Below are 22,143 nucleotides of genomic sequence, written 5' to 3' on the forward strand. Positions count from 1 at the left end.
ATCCTGTAATTACAGTCAAACAATCCAGCCTCTCCCCAGACAAGACCTGCCTGGTCTTTGTGTCAGAAATTTAAAGTGCTGCTTCATTACTGAGGCTGTGGAAAGTAACCATAGAAACAACTGTTTTGCCTCCTTATGACTAACATGAAAGCTGGTCAATGAACATGCAGAAATATGTAGATGTACTCAGAACACATGATTCCCTGTGATCCATGGTGAATGTATTTGTTTGACTTACAAATGGGTAATGTTTGGCCATTGGGAACTCAAGCCCTGATGCACTAAACAAACTATGAGAAGATCTCCATACAAATACCTTAATCAAAGTTTAATCAACAACTTCCTCTTAAAAGCTGTGGGCCCGGGCTACAATTCATTAAAGTATAATCAAGTGATTGTTGCTGTAGAGAAGTTTCTAGAAGTTGTTCTTATTCTCTCTCTCTGTGTGTGTGTGTGTGTGTGTGTGTGTGTGTGTGTGTGTGTGTGTGTGTGTGTGTGTGTGTGTGTGTGTGTGTGTGTGTGTGTGTGTGTGTGTGTGTGTGTGTGTGTGTGTGTGTGTGTGTGTGTGTGTGTGTGTGTGTGTGTGTGTGCTAATGTCCTTGTGTTCTTCCTGTGTGAGGTTGTTGGTGGGGGTTGGTTTGGGGTTGGGGTTGGTGTAGTGGTGGGGGTAAGTGTTGGGGGCAGGGATGTGGGGGTGAAGTGTAACATGGGCCACTCACACCCACACTCCACTTTGACTACAGAGGAGACAGGAGAGAGGGAAATACTGTGCGGGCGAATGCAGAAGGGAAATGCAGTGTGTTTGTCCGGCTGTGTTGTGAGTGACAGTGGAGATCTGTGTCAGGGATAAATTGGCTGACAGATTAATGCTGAGTGGAGTTGCGGAGTGGCTTTACTCTGCTCTCGGCTGGACCTGCTGGCTAGGGGATAAAGAGACTGAGTGGACGAAGGCAGAGGAGTGGAGTTCTGCTGAGAGCCTCACACACTCTCTCACACACACACACACAGTCAGCATGCTCGGGGTGATGCTCCAGACCGCCAGCTTCAGGAGGAGGAGGTCAGGACCTGTGGAGGGGACCACTGGACACACCACCACCATGGAACTCAAGTAAGTCACACACATACCAACTCAGGGCTGGAGGAGATCTTAGTTTAGATGGGCGATGCAGCTGCAGTGTTTGGGTGTTTGTGTTCCTCATGTTAGTGCTGCAGTCCGTGTGTAGTGTTGATGTTGTGGTGGAGTTGTTCTGTGTGATCCCTGAATCCATGGTAAAAGGGTAATGGTTTGGTTGCTGAGCTTCACAGAGATGGATGTTTCAACAGATGGGAGAATGTGAGCAGAATGCTTAGTCAGGAGAGAACGCTGTTGAAATGCAAGTTAAGCCTCAGCTTTATTATGAGGAGAGTAAGCGGAGTGGAGCTGCATAGTTAATGCTAGCTTCTGTGTTGAGCATTGCCTGACTGGCAGGGATTCATTTAGCCAAACCTTTAGTTGTATTGTTGTTGTTGTTTTTTTACATGGAATCTGTTGATTCTTAGCTGTTGAATACATGTCTAAAGCCCTAAATAGATCAATAGAAGCACTGGAGAGTTGGTCGATGATGGTTGGTAGAGGATGCTTTTGGTCTCTTTGTTTACTGTCGGATAAAATACCAGCTGGTATTTTCCTGTCATATTCAGGCTATCAGCTTTCTTGGGCTAATGTCTGGCAGTGGAGAGCAGAGTTGAGCAGCCGTAGCAGCAGCAGCAGCAGCTGAGCCTGGGGAAGGGACTCTAGCACTATAGCCTCCGGATAAGGCCAGGTGTGAAAAGCTATCAGGGCCCTGTCTAGCGTCATCAGTGGGGAGGTGTTGATGGAGATCCAGCCTAGACCCACTGCCTCTGGGATTTGCAGCAGACCAGCAGGCAGGCCCCTTCCTCTCCTGAGGGGCCTACTACTACCACCCCAGCCTAGCACCAACCAGATGGATCACCCCACATCCCTTCTACCCCAATATCACACCTTCCACCCCTTCCTCAAATCCCTGTCTATTGCCCACACCTCTACCCACCTCTCAGATTCAACCCCAGTCCCCTTCTTCTGTTATAATGTCAGATGATAGATCCCCTCATTTGCTAATTAATATTTTAGGTCGAACTGAACAGGAAATGCCAAGTTTGTTTAATTGATTATTTAGTATTGGCAACTTTAAATAGTTTTGGTTCTTGTTTTCTTGGAGGAAATTGGAGGGAGCTAGGTCATCTTAGAACAGCCTGAGTGTATCCCAAATACAGACTCTCCCTCTCAAGCCAGTCATACTTCCTCTGGCTGTCCTGGGCAGTACAGTCTGCTGCACAGTGGAGATAGGGCCACCTCATCAGACTACCACTGAGGAGCTCTACCACCCGCTACCACTGCTGTGGTATAGACTGGCTCTGCCTTCCCTTGGCGCGACTCTGCTGTGCCCCCTGGGTGTCTGTGTGAAGGCCAGTGTTGTGACGGCCATGGTGGAGGCGGTTGTGGCTGTCACCCTGCATGGTAAACACATCAAGAGAGAGGACTGGTGTAGGGGCGAACAGAGGGAGCGTGAGGGCTGTGCTCTGGGTCCACTGTGAGCTGGCTGTTTGAAGGGAGAGAGACCCCCGAGGAGGGCGCTGGCTACCACCATGTCTACTTCCCCTAAACTCCTGAGTCAGGAAGTCTAGTTGGCCTGGCCCACTCACATAGCCGGGGGGGGGGGGGGGGGCTGACAGACAAAGGCTGAAACGCTGACTCAAGGCAGAGCTATGGCTAACACTGGGTCATAGAGAGCCCTGTAGGACAGGGGGAGGCAGTGGACAGGCTGTGACAGATCCCTTTCACACAGGGGGAAACGAGGGAATGTTAGAATGGAGACCCACTACCCACTACATCCTGTGTGCCTGCCACTTGACATAAGAGTGTCTTTGTCTCTTCGTGTGCTGTTGGTGATGATCTGAAAGGCCAGGTTGTGTTTGACGGTGTGGGCAGGAGACGGACTGTGGCCTCAGCATTTAGGCAGTACATGACCAGGCCTGCTAGGCTGTTCCTCTACCCACGGCCTGCCAGGACTTCACTGTTCATTCACACAGACGATGAGGCTACTAATGGAGGGACATGGGAATCCTGCTGGGCTGCAGGGATCTGGGCATTAGTGTTCAGTGATAGGAGTCTCTAAACTGATATTTTCCCACCCCGGTTAGATGTGTCATGCAAATCTATTATCATTGTTCTGGAGACAAGAGAGAAAATCTGGAATAAGAATACAAGTTAATTGCCCAGTAGCTGCCTGCATGGCATATGCGTTGAAGAATGTTATGACCTATTGTCTCCCTGTGATCCCTGCTCCCATGAGCTCACCCTGGCTTTACTTCCTCAGTCTGCAGAAACAAGATGGCTTCCGGTGGGCTGCTGTGTTTCTGTGTCCTCCTTACCCTCTGCTCCACACTGTCAGCCCTGTCTGTCCCAGGTCCCAACCTTGCACTACATATTAATAATTAATAGCTGCTTAGGCCTAATCTGTGTGAGTTGATTTCCCCAAACGGTGGTTCTCTATATATCAGACCAAAGCGATTCTTATTCACACAAGGATAGAGAGCCATTTGGGGGATAGAGAACAAGAGAGCCATTGTCAGGCCAGGCAGTTAAGCTTTTACCTCATCATCACTAACAGAGTGAATTGCTCTACCACTGCTCCACCACCACCTCTCTACTGTCCTCCTGCTTCTCTAGCTGGTTCGGGGGCTTGGGGCCTGGTTGACTTTACAAACAGCTGTAAAGAGAATTACACTTCTCTGCAGAGAGGAAACCATGCAAAGCCAAGGTGGACAGGGATTGTATTGACTGTGATTATCTACCTCCACTATGGGAATGCACTTACGTACATCTCTTGCTGTTCTTTCTGCTTGTCTTGGCTGGTCGCTACTGTTGTTCTGCTACAGGGTCCCCTTTGTGTTGCGTTACACGGGCCATGGTTGGAGTTTTGAATCAGAGATGGGACAGTGTCTCTTATTCTTGGTAAAGGATCAAAATAGGATCAACATAAAAACAGTTGTGCGAACACGGTTTATCTTGTATTTCTGTTTACAGCCTGCCTGCCACTGGCTCCATGCAGACTGTCTGGGTGTAGTGGATTATATAGCTTGTAATCAGTTCATGACCCATCACGTGAGAGTCTGCTGCAGAGCTGACTATGTGACTTTAAGTGTGTGTGGGTGTGTATGAGGATGTATGTGTCAGTAGGTGACATTGTGAGTGTGATTTAGGCGTGTGTGTGCGTGTGTGTGTGTGTGTGTGTGTGTGTGTGTGTGTGTGTGTGTGTGTGTGTGTGTGTGTGTGTGTGTGTGTGTGTGTGTGTGTGTGTGTGTGTGTGTGGGTGAGTGTGTAAACCTTTTATTAACCTGAATAATACTGTAGAAGTCACTGACCCCTGGCTCTTTTTACAAATGTCTACATCTCTAGCCTCATGTGTTGGTTTGGTACAGCTCTGTAGTCCTTCTCTACCTCTCCTTAGCCTCTCAAAATAGCTTTGTTCAGAACCTAGGAATTCCTCTACCCTTTTGGAATCCCAAATCCAATTCACTGGACTTGGATCCCTCATGTTTTCCAAAGGGTGCATATTGACTAGGATATAGATGGCAGATTTAGGAAGAATTTAATCTGCCATCTACAGTATATCAATGTTTGAATCCCCCCCTCGATTTGCTGACTAATCTTTCCCAAATGTTCCCAGCGGCCCGCGGGGCTCGACCAGGACTGGTCGTTGTGATAGTCTCGACGTGGAGGAGAGCAAATAAATAATCGCTAGGTGTCTTACCCTGCCAGGCCCTGATTAATGATGTAGAGAAGTGGAGCAAGAGAACTCTCTCTCTCTCCGATATGTTGATTACTAAGGAAAGGAGCAAGTGTCTTCAATAGAAAAGGCATCCAACATGAATATTAGATGTCTTGCTCTCTCATGATCTCATCAGATATGTTTTCTCCATTGGTCAGTGGAATTGATTATTGGAGATATAGTGAAATGTCAATCAGCCAATGACAGCTTGATGTTATGGTCTTCTTGGTATTGAATGCATGTTTCACATTATCTGATATGTGAGTGAATACAGAAAGTTTTTCTTTACAGTAGTTTTGCTCTGAGTAGAAATGTGCTCCTAAGGCTTACAGCGAAGACGTGGGTGAGTGAGTTTCAGCTCAGGAAGTGTTGGGAGTGTAATTTTATTCCACATGCTCTACGACCTGTGAAGACAACATAACAGTGTGGTGGAGTACCTGGGAACAGCGTCGGCGAAGCAGTGGAAAATATTCTGCAGGAGATGAAAGTAGCTCTTAATCTTTGTCAGCAGTAGCAGGGGTGGGGATGCTACAGCCCAGAGAGAAAGAGAGAATATCTTCATTATCATCTGTCACATGCTGCATCAAATCAGGGGGAAAATACTATGTTCTCCAAACTCAGCAGCTTACATCAAATCAGGGGGAAAATACTATGTTCTCCAAACTCAGCAGCTTACATCAAATCAGGGGGAAAATACTATGTTCTCCAAACTCAGCAGCTTACATCAAATCAGGGGGAAAATACTATGTTCTCCAAACTCAGCAGCTTACATCAAATCAGGGGGAAAATACTATGTTCTCCAAACTCAGCAGCTTACATCAAATCAGGGGGAAAATACTATGTTCTCCAAACTCAGCAGCTTACATCAAATCAGGGGGAAAATACTATGTTCTCCAAACTCAGCAGCTTACATCAAATCAGGGGGAAAATACTATGTTCTCCAAACTCAGCAGCTTACATCAAATCAGGGGGAAAATACTATGTTCTCCAAACTCAGCAGCTTACATCAAATCAGGGGGAAAATACTATGTTCTCCAAACTCAGCAGCTTACATCAAATCAGGGGGAAAATACTATGTTCTCCAAACTCAGCAGCTTACATCAAATCAGGGGGAAAATACTATGTTCTCCAAACTCAGCAGCTTACATCAAATCAGGGGGAAAATACTATGTTCTCCAAACTCAGCTTACATCAAATCAGCATGGTGACTGTGTATTTTCTCCCTTTCCTCCCAAGCAAATCTCCTCTCCTGGTGTGACTTTAGTAAATACGCTATTGTCAATCTGTAGAAGAGAGATTGTCCTACTGGATGAAGACCTGTTGACTCCACTGTAAAGATGTTCAGCTCTCTCCTCCAAGGCCCTGAATTGGTCCCTCTATCTCATTGACTGACAAATAAAGGCTGCTGAGCTAAAGCCCTCTGCTTGGACTGCCTCACCAGGGCTTAAACAGATGCTCGGAGAGGCCACATTAGCACAACATGTTTGCAGAGGCCATTAAGGAGGCAATTTAGGAAACAATAAAATGAACTGCAAATGGAATTATATTGTACCTTCCTCCGATCCCTCCTGTGGCCACCCTAAGCCCTCCTTAAGCCCATGGCTTGGCTAGAGGGGTGCTTGGCCTCTCAATTGGATGGGGGTTGAGTGGGAGGGAAGCTGGGGTAAGGAGGGGACAATAGGGTGTGGGTATGTGTGAGTTCTGGGCTTGACTTCTGGAGACACAATGCTTTATAGGTAGTGGAGGAAACACACAGGCACAGGAAGCTGTACCAGGGAGGAGTTTCAGCTCACACATCCCTTATAGAAACCTGGCTGCAGTTCCATCAACACACCCTCCCTCATCGCTAAGGGGTTAACCTTGGCATCCCAGAGTCTGTTTCATGCTACATTCATTGGGATTGATTCTTTTAGCATCGTTGGCATAAACCTCTTCTCCTTGATCTAGTATCCAACAAAATGGCTCCAGGACCTAGACAACAGGAATTTGTTGAAACATTCTGGAAAATGTGTCTTCAAATTTAGGATAAAGTCAAACAAAGTTGAAAAAAGACCAACTTCCACTCAGTGGATACAAGCAACTGACAACGTCACTTCTGCCCAGTGCAACACAGAACCAGGAGTAATTCCATTTTAATTCAAATGTTTTCCATTTAGTCTCAAACTGTTTCATGTATTTTAGATCAACAGGGGATTCCCGTCTTGCACTTTGGGAATAAAGCAATTCCAAATCATTTTTCTGTTTCTTTCTCAGGCATAACATTATTTACCTCCTCTCAGACAGCCCCTCACTGGCACTGGGCCAACTCAGTAAGGACCAGGCTATACAGAACACCGTGGTCCCAGTCTGTTTTCTACCATCTAGTTCTCTCTCACCTATTTCATCTATGTTCTCTCCATCATTTCTCCGCCTCCCCATCTTTACCTTGCTCTGCTTTTACACCATATTCCTCTCTCCCACTGTATTTTCCTTATGCCCCCTCTTTCTGCTGAAGCCCTGTTCCTATCTCTCTCTCTCTCTCTCTCTCTAGCTCTCTCTCTCTCTCTCTCTCTCTCTCTCTCCCTCTCTCTCTCGTAGCCTTAATCCTTCCTTTCCCACATCACTCCACATGCAGTTTCACTTGAATGCTAAGGAGATCATGAGAGATTGTGGTGTCTTTACACATTTCTGCTTTACTCAACCAAAAGGGGATAGCAAATAATATGAAAGATATTTTATCATTATCGTGCAACAATATGTGACAACAGTCTGTATATTTCGCTACATCCACAATAACATCTGCTAAACACGTGTATGTGATCAATCAAATTTGATTTGATTTGATAAACCCTGTGCTGTGTGTATTTTTTTATATGGATTCTGCTTTAGCTGGCCAAGTATCAGTGCAGCAAAGATACCCGCAGCCTTGAGCAGTCAGCACACATATTATGCCTCATTTGGTATTCTGTCTACAAGGCCAGACGTGCTTTTGTGACGAGGTAAACAGGTTATTGGTCAGGTAACAGGACATCACATTCATAGCTGCCTGGTTGGCCTGCCAGGGATTCATCTATCTATTTCTGGTTAGGCTTTATAGAAACTCAGTAAATCCTAGTCTAGAGGTATTTGTCCACTTCCTCCCAGATGCTGTGTGGACGAGCCTAGGAGGGAGAACCATCCTTTTAGACCACCATTAACATGGACTGCGGGATGGAAGCAGGTGGTCAGTTAAGAGGTAGAAGCTTAAGATTGATAAGATTTGATGGACAGTGAGATAAGCCTGTTAGTTTTCTCCTCCATTTTAATGTTCTGCAGAAAGCCGACTGGAGAGACAGACACTCCTCTATAGTGACCAAGAAGGTAATGATCTAGAGTTGTTAGTTGAAGGGTTAGTCTAAGGGAACCTGATGCAAGAGAGGAACAGATAGGGGTAGTGTGTAAAACAGAGATAAGACTAGAAGCCCCATTCAGTTTGTGGCCTCAATGAACATTTAACAAATTCTGTGAATTTTCTTTGATGAGTTGCCGTTTTAGGCATGAGTTTAATTTAGCGAGATGGGGTTAAGTAGAGAGGAAAGAAAGAAAGGTTGAGAGACACCAGAGGAATATTTATCCCGGTGGTGCCATGATTGCACTGACCTTAACATCCCAGCTAGAGAGGAGGCAGAGCTCATGGCCAGACTAAACCATGGCGACACATTGTCACATGTCAGCCTTGTCATTCCTCCCTTCAATTTGAGAAGTGGACATGAACAGCGCCCTTTCCTTCCCTCCTCTCATATGGGGGCCCAGGTAACACGAGCCCCCGCCACACTATACAAGCAGCAATTTTCCCACATCCCTTCAGGTTATTTAAAGAAACCATTCTATGCACTCCACAAGTAGTCAGTGTTGGGGCTGATCAATGTATTTATACATCACCCAACATACATCAGGAGAAACTGTCACTCGGTGGAACCAAAGATTCATGGGGAATTAGATGAAGTCTCTGGTCCACTGAGATATAGCTAGCTACCTCAATTCCCTATGGTGAAATACTTGTTAAGGTATATGCGTGTTTTACCTGTCCTTAAAGTGACACCCCAGTTTAACTTTCAACTCATTTAACACCTGATTTAGTTAACAAAAGTCACACCTCAGTAGGTGGTCACGGTAAGTCATGACATAGCACATACTTTTGTTCTATATTGATCCTCAAGCAAGGGGGAGGCCGATGACATCACGACTTCCCATCAGATCAACTCCTTGAATGCCCTACTCCTTGAACTTGTTGTGTCTAAAAAACACTATTTTGCAAAAAAATATGTATATTTTCTTACCCTTTAGTGTGTGTAGTTTATGGTATTTATACTTGGGATATCACTTTTCAACTGTAAAAGTTAAACATATCGCTGGAGGATGTCTTTAATGATCAACCTGATGACCCTGATACTAAATCTTGGCGTTGTGCGGTGGTGTGCTCTGTCTGCTGACAGACCCTGACTACACTATGACATCATCTCTATATCCAGTCCCCTGCCCAAGCCTGTCCCGATGTCATCTCAGCTTAATCAGAGGAAGGCTTAGTGATGTTCTGTCTGTTGGGTCAGTCTGGATGTGACCTGGTTCTCTGGCCATCCAGGCCACTGCAGAGATGCAGATGTTGTTTCATTTTTGCGAGCTGTTGTTGTCCTCAACACTGTCGGTGTTCTGTAGAGGTGTACGATTGGCGTTGTTTTTGTGCCCAGATGTGATGATCTAATTCAGCAGCCCCACAAACCCTCTGTTTCACCCTTACAGTGAGCCACTGTGTCAGCTGTCCATAGGACTTCATATGACATGCATGTATTTATTTAATCAGGGGAGCCCAATTGAGACACGTGTCTCATTTGCAATGGTGACCTGAGGACAAAAGTTCAATCAATACAACAACAAAATATAAAAAACTACAAGACAGCTATAAATACATTACATCAGGTTATGACAAGTTCTAATAGTCAATTGAAACAATTGCACACTTCAGAGAACTCATTTAACAAAATAGTTTTAAACTGCCCTATCGGCACCAGAGAATCCAGGTGTAATTTGTTTTGTAAGGTTGTCCATAACAGTGGTGCTTTTAAACTAAAGGCGGATTTACCAAACTTTGTGGAGACAAGTGGGACCTCAAGAGTTAACCAACCCTGTGAATGGGTTTGGTAGCTCATATGTTTATAGAACAACAGGAAAGTGAAGTACAGTTTGTTGGAAGCTTGTAGAGCAGAGCTTTTCTTAACAAGAAGGGAGTAATGAAGTGATCTATGGGATTTAAGTGAGGTCCAGCAATCCTTCTGATACAGGTTGCAGTGATGAGTATTAAAACTGTCACCTGTAATAAAGCGAAGGGCGCTGTGGTAGACGGCATCCAATGGTTTAAAAGTAGTGGCTGCTGCAGTCTGGTAAATGGTGTCACCATAGTCAAGAACTAGCAGGAAAGTTGACTGTACAATCTGCTTCCTGCTGTTTAGGGAGAGGCTAGATCAATTTCTAAAAAATGAAGTCTACTTTAAATCTTAGCTTTTAAACTTTCGATCTTTATCAATTCAAACGACCAGATATTTATAGGCGGGAACCCGTTCGATGAGCGAGCCATCCAATGAGTGAATATGTAGCCCATCTGAGACATTTTTAGAGAACAATATTTAATTTTGCCCGCATTAAGTATCATCAAATCAAATCAAGTTTATTTTATATAGCCCTTCGTACATCAGCTAATATCTCGAAGTGCTGTACAGAAACCCAGCCTAAAACCCCAAACAGCAAGCAATGCAGGTGTAGAAGCACGGTGGCTAGGAAAAACTCCCTAGAAAGGCCAAAACCTAGAGAGGAACCAGGCTATGAGGGGTGGCCAGTCCTCTTCTGGCTGTGCCGGGTGGAGATTATAACAGAACATGGCCAAGATGTTCAAAATGTTCATAAGTGACAAGCATGGTCAAATAATAATCAGGAATAAATGTCAGTTGGCTTTTCATAGCCGATCATTAAGAGTGGAAAAAGTACAAGTTTTAAATCAACTAGGGCTTTCTGTAATGCAACAAAATCAGATTGGCCTCTAACATAGCTTGGTCAACAGTCAATGCAATGTCATACATGACCGTATTGTCTGCATACAAATGAATATTACAAGATTTAATACATAGACCAATGTTATTTATATAAATAGTAAAGAGAACATGTCCCAATACTGACCCCTGCGGTACATCTTTCATAATATTGAGGAAACTAGACTTGACACCATCAGAAAGCACACATAGTATTATGTTTCTCTCACACTTATGGTGGCTAGGGAGATGCCCTCCAGGGGGGGAAATCCTATTGATTGTTCCTTTAATTAAAAACACACCTTTACTGATTGACAAACACATGCATGCAATCAATCCTGAACACATGTGGAACTTCTTTGTTTGCTACCCATAAGCCAATGTTTTAGCCATTCCTTTCATTCATTACAAACCTATAACCATTTCACCTCCAGACTCACCTGTTGAGAGCAGCAGAGACTCCAGCAGGTCTGCTTCTACATTGAGCTGGGTTCATTGTGATGTGGTTGTTATCAATGTGTTGTACATGTACAGTCTGACTGGGGCTCAGAGCTTCCATCTCCATTCAGACAGACAGGAGCTTGGCTGCTGCTAATCACCAGAGAAGGCAGAACCACGCCAGGGAGGCTAATGCAGTCTGATATCAGCCCCAGTGATCTGATCCCTGCATGAATGGCCAGAGCACCGTTATCTTGTCTGGGGAGAAAAGAGGGGGAACCAGAGAAAGGCATTGTCAAGGATGGTAAATGGGGCCAACATGGTAATTAGGCTGGAGAAGGCCATGTTACCTAAAGAGCCATGGTGCTGGGCTGAGGAAGAGAGACACATTTCCCCAAACAAGCTAATGGGTGCGCCGGCTAATGACTCTCCAGTCCAGAGGAATTTATCTTGCTAATTTGACAAAGCCTGAATAGGGGGCTAGGGACATTATTGACAACAGGCCAAACTGTGAAACAGCAGGCGGGCACCCCCCTGCAGGCAGCCCCAAATATAGATGTCCATTCTGTCATTAACAAAAGCCTGGGCAGAGCCTTTATTTCTGATGCCAGTGCTGCTCTTCCATTAATCTTACCTTGACTCATTCATATATATATATTGCAATAGTTATCTGTCCAAAGGGTCTATACAGAGGGTGACGTTGAGGGGCTGGATGGTGACTCCCTATACTTACCCCGTTTTGATGTACACATGAAACCACACCAAGCGTGATCCCAATGGGTGACACTGTCACAATGACCAATGTCCACATTAGGTTGGTCTTACAGTTATTGATCGCTGTCAGTATTGGTCTGAAGGCGGTCTGTGGATTTGTAGGTAGGTGGTGGCCAAGGGTGGGTGGGGTTTGCCTTATCACTGCCCAAAACACCAAGGTTTCATATGTGAAATTAAGTGGATTTATCTCAATGTAAGACACTGCACAAAAATTGTTGTATGCGTTATGGGGCTATTATAGATTATATATTCTAGATAGTTTTGTGTCTCACTCGACTGTAGCTCAGATATGGGGCAGTGTGTCAGAAGGAAAGATCTGTAGTCACTGGATATGTCTGCTCAATGGCAGAGCCACTCTGCTCACCCTAATGGTGTCGAAATCAGACTGCCTATTAAACAGGACCAGAGGAGAGCTAAAAGGCTTGCTGGTAAATTGGCAGTTGTGGGAATACAGGCTATTTTCATACTAGCTTCGCCCACTCACACGCTAAGCTTTCCCTTTTTTAACCTTGACCAGACCACTGAGTGAGTGCACTGTCTGTCTCTGTCGGCCCTGCATAAATCTGCCTCTCTACCTGTCATCTGTTCATTGTCTGTCCTCCTCTCTCTCTTTCCATTGAGTGAAAGCATCGTTCAGCCAGCATCTGATTCAGTGGTCTATCCATCTTCACACACTTAAGTATCTCCCTTCTTATCTATCTGTCACTCCTTACAATTAATTACATTATCTCAACTAACTAATTACATCCTCAGTTTAAAGACAAATGCACACAAATGCACACACACACACACACACACACACACACACACACACACACACACACACACACACACACACACACACACACACACACACACACACACACACACACACACACACACACACACACACACACACACACACACACATACACACACACACGTGTGCGCTGTAGGCATACTAACCTAATCTGTTTGAAGCAAAAGAAGAGAGGGTTCCTTTATGCATGAAGTATTCATGCGACGTGTGTGTGTGTGTGTGTGTGTGTGTGTGTGCATGTCTGTGTGTGGAGACAGAGAGAGCGACCGGGAGCAGCCAGCAGTAGCACACTGACACCTCATCTGGCTGTCGGAGGGAAAAGGGGCTGGGCTGAGAAGAGAGAGCGAGAAAGGAGAGAAAGACACGGCAGGACAGCTACCAGCATTTCTCCGGGCAGAAGGAGCAGGATTGAAAGCCGGAACAGGAGCAGGAATTCTCCCCATTCCCATCCCCCCCCCAGCCCAGGCTAACACTGGTTCTCTCTCCACCTCCTGGCTGTCTCTGACTGATACCTGCTGCCGAGCCCTCCTCCCTCAGCTTGTGGCACGGGGCACAGGAAAGGACACAGCCATCAGGACTCCCTGCTACAGCCACACGGCAGAGATGTAACAGCATGGATTAACTGGGAGAGAGAAAAAGAGGAAAGAAATAAACACAAACCAATGGCTATTGGATGAAAAGAGAAAAGGCAGTGAAAGAGAAGAAGACAGAAAAGGAGAGTGAAAGAGAGAGAGAGAGATCTGAGTAGGACCATCTTGCCAGACTGATGGAGAGCCTGCCTCTGTTGGAGGTATTGCATCTTTGAACTGAGACTGAACTTTTGTTTGTGGAGAGGTGTGGACACAGAACAGGCCTTTGTTTCACTGGAATATGTACAGAGGAGGAGGTGCTTCTCTCTACTCTGACCTCCTCTTCTCCTCCTCTCCCTCCATCCTAAGAACCTGTATGGACCCCCTGGACCTCCTTACTGGGACCTCTGCTATCCACCCCATCCTCTCAACCCTCTTGGATTTGTCTCAGTCCGCTATGATGACGTTGGTTTCCCCCTTCCTCTGTCCCCTTGGCTCCTTACAAACCGCTGTGCAATCAAGTGGAAACCTCAGTGATTGCGATCGGGGCTAAAAAGGACACCCCTTGCCCCCGTCAGTGACGGCCCGCCTCTTTCTGCTCTCTCCCTGCGTCTCTGATGCTAAAGTAATGGAGAACCCTGGACATGGAGACATGGACCCTAAAGTTGAACTTGGGCACTTTCATTAGATAATGGATTGGAAAGAGCTGTAAGTACTCTCTTTCTCTCCATCTCTTGCACTATCTTGCCATTTTATTATATTGTATTTAGGCACTATTGGACAATTTACTCTTCAGTAAACCTTCTTAATTTGCCATGTATGAAAACATGTCAGAGGGACTGAGGCTTTTTGTTTACTGCCTACCTGCAGCGCTGTATTGCCTGATAATCCTCTAAACTGGCTGAAATGTGTTTGGTGTATTTGAGCATGCATTCAGATATTCAGATCCAAGGTGTGTACTGAAACGGCTTCATTAGTACAGAGATGGGTGTTGAACAGGTGGGCAAGCTGTAGTGGGTGAGGGAATCCGAGCCTCTCCTCCCTCTACATTTTCCATTGAGCGCACACAGGCAGCTCCCTCTTACTGGGAAGGTGAGAGTGAGAAAGAAAGAGAGAGAAAATAGAGAGGGAAAGCCATGTGACAAGCAATTAATTTCCCCATTAGGGTATGTGTGCGTTGTTACAGAGGCGAGCGCTCAATGTTATTGCTCAACACCCATTGAGTGGTTCTGATGGAACAACAGAATTAGACACAACCCTGACTCTCTCTGCTCTCTCTCTCACCTTTCTCTTTCCCTCCTTTCAAATAGACGCACATGCCTTTTCTTCTCATTGTGTGACTGGTTTTAACCCTCAAGGTTACAGGCATACCCTGCAATGCCGTATGGGCACTTAGAGGGACAGGGGAATAAGCAAAAAATGGAACCTCTGAATGCTATCCAAATGTTAATTGTAGTTCACTGTTTGTTGCCGTGTGTCTTTGTCATGTTGGCAGATTCCTTTCATCTCTATGACAGCACCTCTGAATGTATCTAATCTGAGAGAGAGAGAAAGAGAGAGAAAGGAGAAAGAGGGAGAGAGAGAAGAGAGAAAGAGCCTTTGTCTTGAGCAACGAATGTGTAATGCAAACTCCCTGTCATACATGTGCAGACTGACATTTACGCACGCACGCACGCACGCACGCACGCACGCACGCACGCACGCACGCACGCACGCACGCACGCACGCACGCACGCACGCACACACACACACACACACACACACACACACACACACACACACACAGAGAGAGAGAGCATTGCTGAGTTTTTCTTTCCTTTTCTTCATCTCACATTCATCTATTCCATCTCATTTTCTCCCTCACACTCTCCTTCTCACATGCTATCACACACAGACTGGTCCCTAGGGAGAGCCTCCTCCTGTAGCCCTCTTGGATGTAATAATAATTTCATCAGCCAGCGGTGTGTTCCCTGATTGTGCTCTTGGGTTGTCGCTGCAGGGGGCGTGCTGTACTGGGGAGGTAGGGAGGGGTGGGGCTGTCACTCCAGTGGGGTAGACGAGGGTATATTTTGATAGCCGCCCACCTTGTCCGGAGGAGCCCAGAGCAGCACTAATGAGCTCAGGCTGCTGGGCTCTCAGGCAACAGTCTCTCGCTGAGACAGACACACGTGGATGGACAGGCTCTTTCTCTCTTTCTCGCTCTTGCTGTAGCCCTCCCTCTTTTCATCTCTCATTCCATCTTCATTTCTCTCTGTCTGTTCCTCTTGTTGACAACCATTTTTTGTCTCTTGCGACTCTCCAATTCTAAACTGTGTGACTGAAAAGTGTTCAGTGCATATGAATGACCTGTAGATGTTCCTTTACTCTGACCTTGACTTTTCAGTTGAGGTGTGGTTGTAACTGACACACAGTAGTGCCATATCACTGGCTGTTATAAGTGTGGCTTAATGTTACAGATTTACATAGCTGGTAATATTGCAGTTAGACTAAAAGGAATGTGTGCGTCTCACTCTGTTGGCCTTGTGACCAATCTGTGCCACTCCAGCGCTAACTCTGAGTCGTAGAGAGAGATAGACGGACAGAGTGAGAGGGACCGAGTGAGAGGGAGAGAGAGAGGGGAAAGAGTGAGAGAGAGAGAATGAGGGAGTGAGAGATAGTGACAGAGACTTTTATATATATATATATATATATATATATATATATATATATATATATATAGACTTTATATATAGACTTATATATATATAGACTTTTATATATATATATATATATATATATATATATATATATATATATATATATATATATATATATATATATATATATAAAAGTCTCTGTCACTATCTCTCACTCCCTCCTGGTAATATTGCAGTTAGACTAAAAGGAATGTGTGCGTCTCACTCTGTTGGCCTTGTGACCAATCTGTGCCACTCCAGCGCTAACTCTGAGTCGTAGAGAGAGATAGACGGACAGAGTGAGAGGGACCGAGTGAGAGGGAGAGAGAGAGGGGAAAGAGTGAGAGAGAGAGAATGAGGGAGTGAGAGATAGTGACAGAGACTTTTATATATATATATATATATATATATATATATATATATATAGACTTTATATATAGACTTATATATATATAGACTTTTATATATATATATATATATATATATATATATATATATATATATATAAAAGTCTCTGTCACTATCTCTCACTCCCTCATTCTCTCTCTCTCACTCTTTCCCCTCTCTCTCTCCCTCTCACTCGGTCCCTCTCACTCTGTCCGTCTATCTCTCTCTACGACTCAGAGTTAGCGCTGGAGTGGCACAGATTGGTCACAAGGCCAACAGAGTGAGACGCACACATTCCTTTTAGCCTAACTGCAATATTACCAGCTATGTAAATCTGTAACATTAAGCCACACTTATAACAGCCAGTGATATGGCACTACTGTGTGTCAGTTACAACCACACCTCAACTGAAAAGTCAAGGTCAGAGTAAAGGAACATCTACAGGTCATTCATATGCACTGAACACTTTTCAGTCACACAGTTTAGAATTGGAGAGTCGCAAGAGACAAAAAATGGTTGTCAACAAGAGGAACAGACAGAGAGAGAGAGAGAGATGACCGTGGATATATGTAGAGTCCCATCACACAGTCAGATCTTACCCTGAGAGGTGTGTTAAATGCCAGAACAGCGGAACTGCGTTAAGACAACCACTTAACGAGATGGGCTAACTAGCCCACAGTACTAGGAGAGGTCTATCTACAGTGCCTTGCAAAAGTCTTCATCCCCCTTGGCGGTTTTCCTATTTTGTTGCATTACAACCTGTAATTTAAAGGGATTTTATTTGGATTTCATGTAATGGACATACACAAAATAGTCGAAATTGGTGTAGTGAAATGAAAAAAAAGTGGTGCGTGCATATGTATTCACCCCTTTTGCTATGAAGCCCCGAAATAAGATCTGGTGCAACAAATTACCTTCAGAAGTCACATAATTAGTTAAATAAATCCACCTGTGTGCAATCTAAGTGTCACATGATCTGTCACATGATCTCAGTATATATACACCTGTTCTGAAAGGCCCCAGAGTCTGCAACACCACTAAGCAAGGGGCACCACCAAGCAAGCGGCACCATGAAGACCAAGGAGCTCTCCAAACAGGTCAGGGACAAAGTTGTGGAGAAGTACAGATCAGGGTTGGGTTATAAAAAAATATCCGGAACGTTATATCCCACGGAGCACAATTAAATCCATTATAAAAAATAAAAAAAAGAATATGGCATCCCAACAAATCTACCAAGAGAGGGCCGCCCACCAAAACTCACGGACCAGGCAAGGAGGGCATTAATCAAAGAGGCAACAAAGAGACCAAAGATAACCCTGAAGGAGCTGCAAAGCTCCACAGCGGAGATTGGAGTATCTGTCCATAGGACCACTTTAAGCCGTACACTCCACAGAGCTGGGCTTTATGGAAGAGTAGCCAGAAAAAAGCCATTGCTTATAGAAAATAATAAGAAAACATGTTTGGTGTTCACCAAAAGGCATGTGGGAGACTCCCCAAAAATATGGAAGAAGGTACTCTGGTTAGATGAGACTAAAATTTGAGCTTTTTGGCCATCAAGGAAAACGCTATGTCTGGCGCAAACCCAACACCTCTCATCACCCCAAAAACACCATCCCCACAGTGAAGCATGGTGGTGGCAGCATCATGCTGTGGGGATGTTTTTCATCGGCAGGGACTGGGAAACTGTTCAGAATTGAAGGAATGATGGATGGTGCTAAATACAGAGATATTCTTGAGGGAAACCTGTTTCAGTCTTCCAGAGATTTGAGACTGGGACGAAGGTTCACCTTCCAGCAGGACAATGACCCTAAACATACTTGGAATGGCGTAGTCAAAGTCCAGAACTCAATCCAATTGAGAATCTGTGGTATGACTTAAAGATTGCTTAGCATTTTCAAAGTGGTAGGCATGTTATGTAAATCAAATGATACAAACCCCCGAAAAATACATTTTAATTCCAGGTTGTAAGGCAACAAAATAGGAAAAATGCCAAGGCGGGTGAATACTTTAACAAGCCACTGTATTTCTCACTCTCCTCACCAAGTCTGTCTATCAGAGGACTCAGTGAATGGGGGATCCAGGGATCAGTCATGTTTTTCATGGGACATGACCAGGGCCCCCCTAACAAGCTTCACCTATATACCTGAGTAACATATGAAATAGCAGAACATTTCTTATCACAATCACTTCAATTCTATAATGAGAACAAACATTTCCATTGCCTGTAAGGCAACATTGTGCCAGCCATCCTTACCTGTCATGTTCCAGTCATGTTCCTGTGTTGTTTGAAGAAGATACATGGATCCATTTAGTGTACATTAGCCCCATGACAACCACCAGCTGACCGACTAATAACACAGGGGTCATGGCGGCTTGTCTTATGTAGAAACCTGAAAAGCCCTGCTGCAGAATTGGGCTTGATTGTGTCTTTAGTTCCATAGCAGTGCGTTAGCAATTGCAGTTCTGAAATTAAAGCATTTGAGAATTTTATGTTTGTACTGTTTTGAAGTGGAGACCTGGAGCATTTTACAAAGCCTTGGTCACAGGTAGGGAGTGGGGAGTTGAAAGAGAGGTAGCATTGGGAGTGGTGGCACAGCGCCCTTCTCCTGTCGACTTTGTTTACTTTGGCAAAGAGAAAAAGGAGCTTGTTGACCTTTCCGCTACAATCTCAGTGTGGCTTCTAAAGGCTCTGCACACCCTCACAAATGTCAACCCTGACCATTAAATCAATCAGCTGAATGATTATACAGCCCTCTCTCTGTTGGATACCTCACTATGAAAAAGATAAATGCCTGGTGGCTCCTATGAAGTTTATCTTCCTTCCTGCCCAGCACAATACAGATGACTCGCTAATGTGTATGTTTTTGAAGTTAGGTTGAACTCTTCTTGTGTTTGCTCCTCCCAGGGCAGCTCAGAAGCTGAACCTCTCGTCCAAGCGGAAGAAGCACCAGCCTCCCTCCCTGCTGCACCCTGGAGCCCAGGAGCCCTCCATCTACCCCACCAACTTCAGCGGCATCCTGCAGCTCTCGCCACCCCCCGCCCCGCCATGCCTGCTCCGCGCTGTCTCAAAGGTCAAGGAGAACCCTGGGATGGGAAAGGTAAGGAGTAACAGGCATTGCTTGTATACGCAAACAGGCCTACAGTATGAACACACACGCATATGTTTATGAGTGACTGACATTTAAATGGGAGAATGCACAGTGGCGACGCATTAGTACATAGACAGCCAGTCGTCTGGTCCAGTCCATACAGATGCAGACAGATAAGCCTGCTGGAATGTCATAAATTCACTCAGTTTGTTATGGCCGCATTCCTCCCTCTGAATGGACTACAGTTTGTGAGGGAAAGAAAACACAACACTTCAATCCAATTCACTTACCCAGAGTCAGATGAACTTGTGGATACCATTTTTATGTCTATGCTTGCAGTATTAAGGAAGTTAGCGGTAGTTTCGAGAGCCAATGCTAACTAGCATTAGCTCAATGACTGGAAGTCTACTGTTATAGTAGCAATGCTACTGTACCTGAAGGAAGTTTCGCTAACTTCCTTCATACTGTATGCAGAGACTTAAAAATGGTATCCACTTGTTCATCTGACTGTGGGTGAGTAGAACAATGACAGAATCTCACAGTATCCCTTTAAAAGCTGAAAGTTTGCAAACATTACTACAGCGTATTTCAATATTCATTCCAATGTTCTTACACATCACTGCATTTTTTATAGTTCTATTGGCTGGGATCTCTGACTACCAGAAGGGCCCAGTATTGGCTACTTGTTGTATATAAACCAGTTCTTCAGAGACTCTCCCACTACCTCAGCTCACGTATCAACTGGAGATCAAGCAATTTTCAGACCCACTCTTTGGACTGGCTGGTTCTAGAGGTCCCGTGGTTCTAGATGTCCCGCGGGTGTCCACTGATCTGGGGGAAAATGATTGTAGTTTTATGCACCCAGCTCATGGAATAGGCTTCAGGCCACCTTGAAATTAGACTCGTTGGTCTCCATTGGACAGTTTAGATGGCGTTTAAGGGAGGTGATATGTGAGAGTTGTTTGTTCTGATGAATCTTGTTGTATGTATTGTATTGATATGATGTATTGTATGTTCATGTTCACAGGGATCCCTTGCAAATGAGAGCCTGGTCTCAATGGTGACCCACCCTGTTTAAATAAAAGTTAAATACAATTCCTGCTAGCTGCGTTCCATAAACCTCTTGATGAAATCGAGCAGGATGGCGATGATTGGTCTGTCAATAGCGTTAGTGCTGTATAAACACACCCTTCCTCTAGGGTTTATTGGGTATTGTTTGCTGGGCTGAGATCCTGTATTTACATAGCAGAAGAAGTCCCCTAACAAGATTAGGTCCCACCTGGTTGGGAAGTTGTTGCTTACTCTGCCAAATTTCCACACCATTGAGAAATTGTTCCATATTGTGAATCTCACTTCATAAACCTGAGCTAGACATTACTGTATGTATGTGACAACCACAGGGTTGTTTTGAAAAGGAAAATCAGCTTGTTTACATACATTTACATACATCAGCATTGTTCTGAGTTTATAACCTCAGGTTACCTCTTCATTAACTAGGCTGTTATGGGAAACTCAATCTCTGTCATTGTGTCTCAAACAGTACTGCAGTTTGGAGTCACCTGGTTCAGACAACCAAGAGTTCACTGCTGTGAAACAATGCATGTTTGAGGAACCACAGCTAACACGATTTGAGTTGTCAACATTCTTTTGTCTACGGTTGACAATTCATCCCAGCTCCTTTCCCCCTAATCTACGGTATGCATTTTCTGTGGTCAAGAATTGACTGAAACACTGAGAGGCATAGGTGATGTTTTGTTATGTATTTATTTAAGACACACATGTCCATCCATGTGTAGTTGATGTCATTGCTGACCCAGGCGATGTGTCAAGTGGAGGGTTTGGACATGAGGAGGGGTGGCTGCTGGGGTAAAATCCCAGCTAATGGATTTCTTAGTGGGATCAAGACATAGGAGAACAGGACCATTAGCAGAGGGGCCCGAGGTGTTAAAATGCAGCAGAGGTCCAGATGATCCTCACCGGTCACTGGTATCACATCTCTGCCAATGTAAATATAGAAGCTCTACACATTAGCTATTGCTCCCCCGCCCGGGTTGTGGGCCGGCCAGGCTCAGCAGTCATATATGGAAACCTGTTTAAATGTAATTTGCTTAACATATGTACACGTCAGTCATGATAACAGCCCCCTATGCAGCACAAAGAGAGTTTGCACTCAGCTGCCGGAAAGCCAGAGAGGAATTCCCTCTGTGGCAGAATGGGATCGCCACCACACATTGTTCCTTAACGCCAGAGCCAGGATCTGTGGCAATATTTATAAACACGCCAGGGGAAGAATGGGCCTTTTGTGTGTGCACGGATGGCACAGGAGAGACACACAGAGGATGAAAGGACCAGCCCTGTGTCAGTTTTGCTGCCTTTGCAGAAAGGGGAGGTGGGGGAACAGTTAGAGGTGTAATCGGCTGTCTCATATCGCACAGCCTCTCACTGGCATCATAGTCGTTTTTGTGTGATGTTTAAAAAAATATTTTTATTGTCCCAGACTTAATTTGTTATCAATGCATGGTTGTTAAAGATCAAGCTGTTT

At 44.9% G+C, this 22,143-nt stretch overlaps 1 protein-coding gene across 1 annotated transcript in view; it reads left to right on the plus strand.

The window, feature by feature from the left end:
• Positions 1 to 22,143, plus strand: part of LOC120059999 (kinesin-like protein KIF26A) — a 132,765-nt gene that overhangs the window by 89,785 nt on the left and 20,837 nt on the right. The window contains exon 4 of the mRNA XM_039009074.1: positions 19,418 to 19,610. Within this exon, the coding sequence (XP_038865002.1) occupies positions 19,418 to 19,610 (193 nt within the window). The remainder of the gene's footprint in view (positions 1 to 19,417; positions 19,611 to 22,143) is intronic.

This window comes from Salvelinus namaycush, chromosome 15 (assembly GCF_016432855.1).
Source record: "Salvelinus namaycush isolate Seneca chromosome 15, SaNama_1.0, whole genome shotgun sequence".
Classification (NCBI taxonomy): Eukaryota; Metazoa; Chordata; class Actinopteri; order Salmoniformes; family Salmonidae; genus Salvelinus; species Salvelinus namaycush.